The following is a 6452-nucleotide window of genomic DNA, read 5'->3' as shown; positions in this document are numbered from 1 at the left end:
TTTGAGGATATTTTGTCACAACAGTGCTTAGACGAGCAATGCGCACTGTCTATAGAACATCCCACAGCCCTGGTAAAAATTAGTTAGTAACAGTTAGTAACAGTTAGAAACAGATAGAATTTCTGACGGTATGTAACAGAATTCTATCCGCTATAACTGCAAGCTTGAAAAGAAAATTCTAGCCCTATCCGTTTCTGTAAGCAGCACTATTGTATCTGCAAATACAGACAGAAAATGTAACGACGTATAACTGTATCTAATGGAAATCTATCGGCATACAGCATCTATAAGCTTTTGCAATAGAAAAACTTGTCTGTTTCTGTCCGCATTCTGTACGCATCAGATACTGACGGTATCTATCCGTAATTGCGGATATCGCATCCATCTGCATCTGTACGCAATGTCGACCTATAGGAATTTGTCTGCAACTACGGATACGAATCCTGTCTGTTTTTGTCCGCATTCTGTACGCATCAGATGTTGACGGTATCTATCCGTAATTGCGGATACCGCATCCATCTGCATCTGTACGCAATGTAGACCTACAGGAATTTATCTGCAACTACGAATACAAATCCTGTATGTTTCTATCCGCAGTCTGTACGCATCAGATGCTGACGGTATCTATCCGTAATTGCGGATACCGCATCCATCTGCATCTGTATGCAATGCCAACCTATAGGAATCTGTCTGTAACTACGGATACGATTCCTGCCTGTTTCAGATAGGAGTTGAATTTTTTCTTCAACGTTGCTGTTAGAGCAAACAGGATTTCTTTAGATATTACCAGCGACTATATCAGCGACTATATAACAGCAACGTTGAAGAAATATTCAACTTCTATTTGAAACAGACAGGAATCGTATCCGTATAGTTACAAACAGATTCCTATAGGTTGGCATTGCATACTGTTCGCGAAATCGCTGACTTTTCCCGGTGATGGAAGCGGGATGAGAAGGACGCGCGTGGAAGGTGTTAACTAATTGATTCCTTTATTTTTTGTGTAACTCAGACCACAGTCTGAGGTCTGAGCTGTCAAAATGATACAATCTGACCTGAGAAATGATGAGCAGTGAACAAATGAGATGTCTTTCGAGTCCGTATATGCGAGAGGCAATTATATTAATCGCCGTCCTCTTCGATGAATCGCCCGTGAGCCGGTGAGACACGTGGCGGTCGGCACTCGCGCACGTGTGAGCTTGAGTTGTCGTGTTGAGGCACCAGAGCTGATGAGCGGTCTATTTCACACGTTGAGAGAAGATCTAGGCAGCGTGGTAACTGCGATATGCACTCTTAACCGGAGTCACAATGCAAAAACGTACAGAGCACACGTTACGCGTCTCGTCACAGCGCGGCCATTTGTACAAGTGTCTCGATCGCGAGGAAGACGTTGGCGATGAGCGCGCCCGTGCGTGCGCAAGCTGCCGCGGTGATTTAGCGTCGCTACCCGATCGATGCTGCCATCTGATCGGACGCAACGTTAACGGAATCTCGAACATTCCGCCCGCCATCAGCAACTTTGTTGATGATTCCTTACTCTTGATCCTTCATCCGGTTGAAATGGGTAATATGGCAAGCTTGGCACTTGGCCGAGTGAGTGTCGTGGTGGCCATCTTGAGAGTAACCACCCTGGTGAGTCCATCCTTGCCGGGGTGCAAAGCTGTTACTCTGGCGAGTGGCCATTTGCACGGTGGAGAGCGTTCGTCGGTGAGCAGCACGATGGAACCCACCTTGATGTTGTTGTTAGGATGATGCCACTTGGATATCGCCTGCTGGCGTTGCAGATAATGAGCCGACCATTGTGCCCAAAAAAGTTGAACACGCTGCTGGATGAGCTGCCACCGAGATAGTCGTGAGGTTGCTAGGTCAATCAGAGATGGCTCGGGTATGGTAGTGATTGGACCTCCAATGAGGAAATGACCTGGTGTGAGCGCAGAGACGTCTTCAGGGTCGTCGCTCAGCGGTTCTAAAGGCCGCGAGTTGAGAATGGCCTCGATTTGCGTAAACAACGTTGTGAGTTTTTCCGTCGTGAGTAGAGTCTCCCCGATAGTCCGTCTCAGATGAAACTTCACGGATTTCACCACCGCCTCCCACTTGCCCCCCATGTGTGGAGCGCCTGGTGGGTTGAACTCCCATCTGGTGCAATCACGTTGTAGAATTTGAGCGATTCGTTGATGTTCTTGGGAACTCTGGATGAACATTTCCTTGAGCGCGGCGTCTGCTCCAATGAATGTTGTCCCGCAGTCCGAATATATGGTCTGAGCAATTCCCCTTTTCGCTGAGAATCTTCGGAAGGCTGCTATGAATCCTTCTGATGAGTAGTCACTGACTACTTCGAGGTGAATTGCGGAGGTGGAGAAGCAGACGAACACACAGATCCATCCCTTGTATGTTTTCGCACCTCGTCCTTTCCATGTTTTGATGGTGAGCGGTCCGGCATAGTCGACTCCTGTATAAGTAAACGGACGTGACGGCGTAACCCGAGAGAGAGGTAGTTGGCCCATCAGTTGATGAGCACGGATCCCCCTCTGCCGAGCACACACGACACACCGTAAAATATGAGACTTCACTGGAGCCCGTCCGCCGATGATTCAGTATTGTTGCCTGACATGAGCCAATGTCAGCTGTGTTCCTCCATGCAAGGTACGCAGATGGGCGTGTGCAATGATCAAGGTTGAGAACCGTGAGTGGCGAGGCAAAATCGCCTGATGTTTGTTGTCTTGAGCTAGTGCTGATTGGTTGAGGCGGCCGCCAACTCGGATGATCCCTTGAGCGTCTATATACGACTGAATGCGTGAGCAGTTGGTAGTCTCGAGTTGGCCGTGAGCATCTTGATCTCGTACGGGAAGTATGCCGCTTGAGTAGCCTTGATCCAGAATAATCTGGCCTCCTCCAAAGCTGAGTGCAAGTCTAGTGGCTTGTATCGGCGCTTTCTCAGAAGCGATATGAACCTGAAACAAAGAGCTGTTATTTTCAATAATTTATTGAGAGTTGAGTACCTAAATATCAAGTCCCAGTAATAGTCCGGTTGAGATGCGGCTGCATGTAGCGCAATGCCAGGACGAGCCTCATGCGCGCTCAACTCGCCCGAAAGCGCGGGTTGTGATGGTCATGCTTCAGGGGTGAGTATCCACGGTGGTCTCGTCCACCATAATGAGTGGCTTTGGAGTTGAGCAGTACTTAATCCTCGTGATGCGCAGTCGGCTGGGTTGGACGTACCTGGTACGTATTTCCAATGTGCGTTCGCAGTGAGCTCTTGAATTTGAGAAACTCGATTTCTCACAAAATTCTTCCAGCGTGATGCATGAGATTTGATCCACGTGAGTGTCACAACAGAGTCCGTCCACAGGTGAGTTGCTGTAACGTTCAACTTCAATGTGGCTTGAACGTATTGCATAAGTCTTGAGAGCAGCAGTGAGTTGCGGTGAGTTCAAGTCTCGGAATGGTGAGCCGCTTGAGCGGTGCTACCTTTGTTTTGGAGCACACCAATGAAATCGTGGCGCCATTAGAGCCGTGGACGGTGATAAATACGACTGCAGCCATTGCCAGTTGAGAAGCATCAGAAAAGCCGTGAAATTCCACTGACGATGTACTCCATGTGTTATACCACCGAGGTATTGAGATCTTGCGCAAGCTGGTGAGTTCCTTTCTGATGGTGAGCCACCGTGATGAGAGCTGGGATGGCAGTGGTTCATCCCATTGGAGCTTATGAAGCCAAAGCTCCTGCAAGAGCATCTTCGCCTTGATCACGACTGGTGATGCAAAGCCTAGTGGATCAAATATCTGAGCCACTTCAAACAAAACGAGGCGTTTGGTGAGATGATCGGTGTGCGACGAGATCCTTGTTGAGAATGCGAATGAATCTTCTTGAGGAAGCCATCGTAATCCGAGTATTTTGGTAACGCAATCGTCAAATGTAATTTGTGAGCCCTGGTCTTTTCTGCTTGAACCTCAGTGAGCACGTCTGGATGAGTCGCGTGCCACTTGGCCAATGGAAAACCGCCCGCCATGCACAAGTTCTTTAGTTGCAATGCAATTTTGATTAGCTGTTGGACAGTGTCAGCGCCTCCAAAGCTGTCGTCGACGTATCGACCTTGAAGGATGGACGGCACTGCAAGAGGAAAATTATGGCTTTCGTCCTCCGCCAGTTGCAGCAGCGTTTGTACTGTCAAGAACGGGGCAGCCTTGGTGTCATACGTGACCGTGGTTAGATAATATGCCACTTCATTGAGCAGTTCGTCGATCCATAGAATCCTTTGTAAATTCCAGTCATCCTTATACACGTTGATCTGTCTATACATCTTGGTGATGTCCGTGGCAACTAGGTGTCGAAATTGTCGAATCCAGAGCAAGACATCAGTGACGTCTAAATGCAACTTGGCTCCCGTGTGCATGAAATCATTAAGTGAGCGGCCAGATGTAGATGCGCTCGAGCCATTGAATACCACACGTAATTTCGTGGTTGCACTGTATGGTTTGAGCACTCCGTGATGTGGCAAATAATATTGCGTGTGCTGACTGGAAACGGGTGAAGCTTTCTTCATGTGATTGAAATCTCGATATTCTGTCATAAATTGATGATACAGACGTCGATAGTTGTCATCTCGGGAGAGTCTTCTTTGTAAACTTTGCAAACATCGATGCGCAGTGAGATACGAATCGCCAAGAGTATCAGGTGATGATTTTAGTGGAAGTCGAACTGTGTATCGACCTGTTGAGTACCGTGAAACAGTACTCTTGAAATGTTCTTTACATCTTTGCTCGTCAGAAGTAAGATCAAGATTGTTGCTCGCAGGCACTTCTTCCTGTGTCCAAAATCTCGACAGTAACTCGTCGAGAGCATGTTCCCTCTCCTGAATCGATGCATGATGCACTGCAGCAGATGCCAATGATGATGTGTCGACAGGTCCGAGAACGAGCCATCCGAAAATTGAGAGCTGCGCAATTGGCATCAATGTATCTCGTTTAATGATGTTGGGCTTGATGATCTGCCCATATGAGTCAGCTCCAATGATAATATCCACTGGCCGTGGTGTCAGAAAATCTGGATCAGCCAAGGTTAACTTGGTGAGATGCGGCCATTCCTGGGGTGCAGCGTTGAATGATGGTAGGATGTTTGTTAACGTCTTCAGAATGTAAGCTTGAATAATGACGTCTGATCTTGAGCGAAGTGAGCGGAGCTTGAGGAATGCAACTCCTCGAGTTTGCGTGGACTTTCCGCCACCAATTCCGGTAATGAGAATGACAGAATGATGACGAAGAATGTTGAGCTGACGAATGAGTGATTCAGAGACGAAGGTAAGTTCTGAACCTGTATCGATGAGAAGCCATACGTGCTGAGTATTAACCGATGAGCTGATCTGAGCCAGGGCCGTAGCGAGTAATGTTGAGTGTGATGAGTGGGCCAAAGATGAGTGAGCGACGATTGCACCATTGTCCTATTGGGATGCTGAGGCTGAGCTGGTGGTTGGCTTCGCTGATGAGTCGGTCTGATGTGCCTCATGCAGCATCGTATGATGTCGGTTGGTGCACTTCTTGCACCCCCGTGAGCTCTTGCATGAGCAGACGTTGTGACGGCCGAGGCAGTTAAAACACAGCCTCTGTGAGATGACTAACTTTTGTCGATCGCCCGGTGAAAGTTCCCTGAATTTAAGGCACGTCACCACGAAGTGCGTGCCGTTGCAGCAGTCGCACGGGTACACCGTTGAGCCGTCTGATGTCGTAGTGCGTGCCGGTTGAGCTGCCGCATGACGAGCCGTCGAGGAGCGCCGTGCTGTTGAAGCAGCCCCTGCCGAGCTTCCAGAGCTGGCCGTAGACTCAATCCTCTCGAGTGCCCGTGCTCGAGAGGTGAGGAATTGCTCGAGCTGGTCGAATCGCGGATACTCGCGTGTGGCGCCTAGGGATGTCTCCCACTGCTCCTTCGTCTGGCGATCCAGCTGCCTGGACATGTATCCCACAATGTACATGTATTTTCAGTAATAAGAAATGAATAAAATGCATTTGCAGTTAGAAACGGATAGAACGGGCAAATCATAATTGCATGCAAATGCAGATAGATATCCTACCTGGTTTTGCAATCAAATGCGGATAGACATTCAAAACTGGTTGCGTATAGAAACGGATAGGATTCGTATTTACGTTTGCGTATAGAATTGGATAAGTTCCGTTCCGTATAAATGCAGATAGATATTCTGTCAGGTTCCGCAATCAGATGCGGATAGACATTCAAAACTGGTTGCGTATAGAAACGGATAGGATTCGTAATTACGTTTGCGCATAGATTCGGATAAGTTCCGTTCCGTTAGGAATCAGTTAGATGCAGTTAGCCTTTCCCCACCGTCTTTGCGTACACAGTCTTATAGAATCTGCAACACTTTACATCTGTTTCTATCCGTACTTGCAAGGAAAGAAACGCATAGTAAAGCAGTCAGAAACGGATAGAATGCACGTTC

At 48.0% G+C, this 6452-nt stretch overlaps 2 protein-coding genes across 2 annotated transcripts; both read right to left on the bottom strand.

Annotated features, from left to right (window-relative positions):
• Positions 1–1547: 1547 nt before the first annotated feature.
• LOC112463853 lies at positions 1548–3695 on the bottom strand. Its single transcript, XM_025030488.1, has 4 exons — positions 3469–3695; positions 3220–3357; positions 2785–2951; positions 1548–2449 (listed from the first exon to the last, which is right to left on the bottom strand). Exons 1-4 carry the CDS (start codon positions 3693–3695, stop codon positions 1548–1550), a joined length of 1434 nt encoding a protein of 477 aa, XP_024886256.1.
• A 72-nt stretch (positions 3696–3767) lies between these two features.
• On the bottom strand, positions 3768–5948 carry LOC112463858. The gene is made up of 3 exons (XM_025030502.1): positions 5617–5948; positions 5312–5552; positions 3768–5270 (listed from the first exon to the last, which is right to left on the bottom strand). The coding sequence occupies exons 1-3, from the start codon at positions 5946–5948 to the stop codon at positions 3768–3770; spliced, it is 2076 nt and encodes a 691-aa protein (XP_024886270.1).
• Between the last annotated feature and the right edge of the window lie 504 nt (positions 5949–6452).

Source organism: Temnothorax curvispinosus, unplaced genomic scaffold, assembly GCF_003070985.1.
Source record: "Temnothorax curvispinosus isolate PA1 unplaced genomic scaffold, ASM307098v1 QBEX01001467.1, whole genome shotgun sequence".
NCBI classification, from domain to species: Eukaryota; Metazoa; Arthropoda; class Insecta; order Hymenoptera; family Formicidae; genus Temnothorax; species Temnothorax curvispinosus.
This window is presented reverse-complemented; position numbering and strand designations above follow the sequence as displayed.

What these genes read in the sequence shown, in the direction of transcription:
- LOC112463853 (XM_025030488.1), bottom strand. Translation starts at nt 3,695, where the DNA reads ATGAACCACTGCCATCCCAGCTCTCATCACGGTGGCTCACCATCAGAA. An exon ending in TGGTGTGCTCCAAAACAAAG is followed by an intron (nt 3,358 to 3,468) that starts GTAGCACCGCTC and finishes TGAACGTTACAG; the next exon opens with CAACTCACCTGTGGACGGAC. An exon ending in AACTGCTCACGCATTCAGTC is followed by an intron (nt 2,450 to 2,784) that starts GTATATAGACGC and finishes TTACTTATACAG; the next exon opens with GAGTCGACTATGCCGGACCG.
- LOC112463858 (XM_025030502.1), bottom strand. Translation starts at nt 5,948, where the DNA reads ATGTCCAGGCAGCTGGATCGCCAGACGAAGGAGCAGTGGGAGACATCC. An exon ending in TCACCGGGCGATCGACAAAA is followed by an intron (nt 5,553 to 5,616) that starts GTTAGTCATCTC and finishes TGCTCATGCAAG; the next exon opens with AGCTCACGGGGGTGCAAGAA. An exon ending in ATGGCTTCTCATCGATACAG is followed by an intron (nt 5,271 to 5,311) that starts GTTCAGAACTTA and finishes CTCATTCGTCAG; the next exon opens with CTCAACATTCTTCGTCATCA.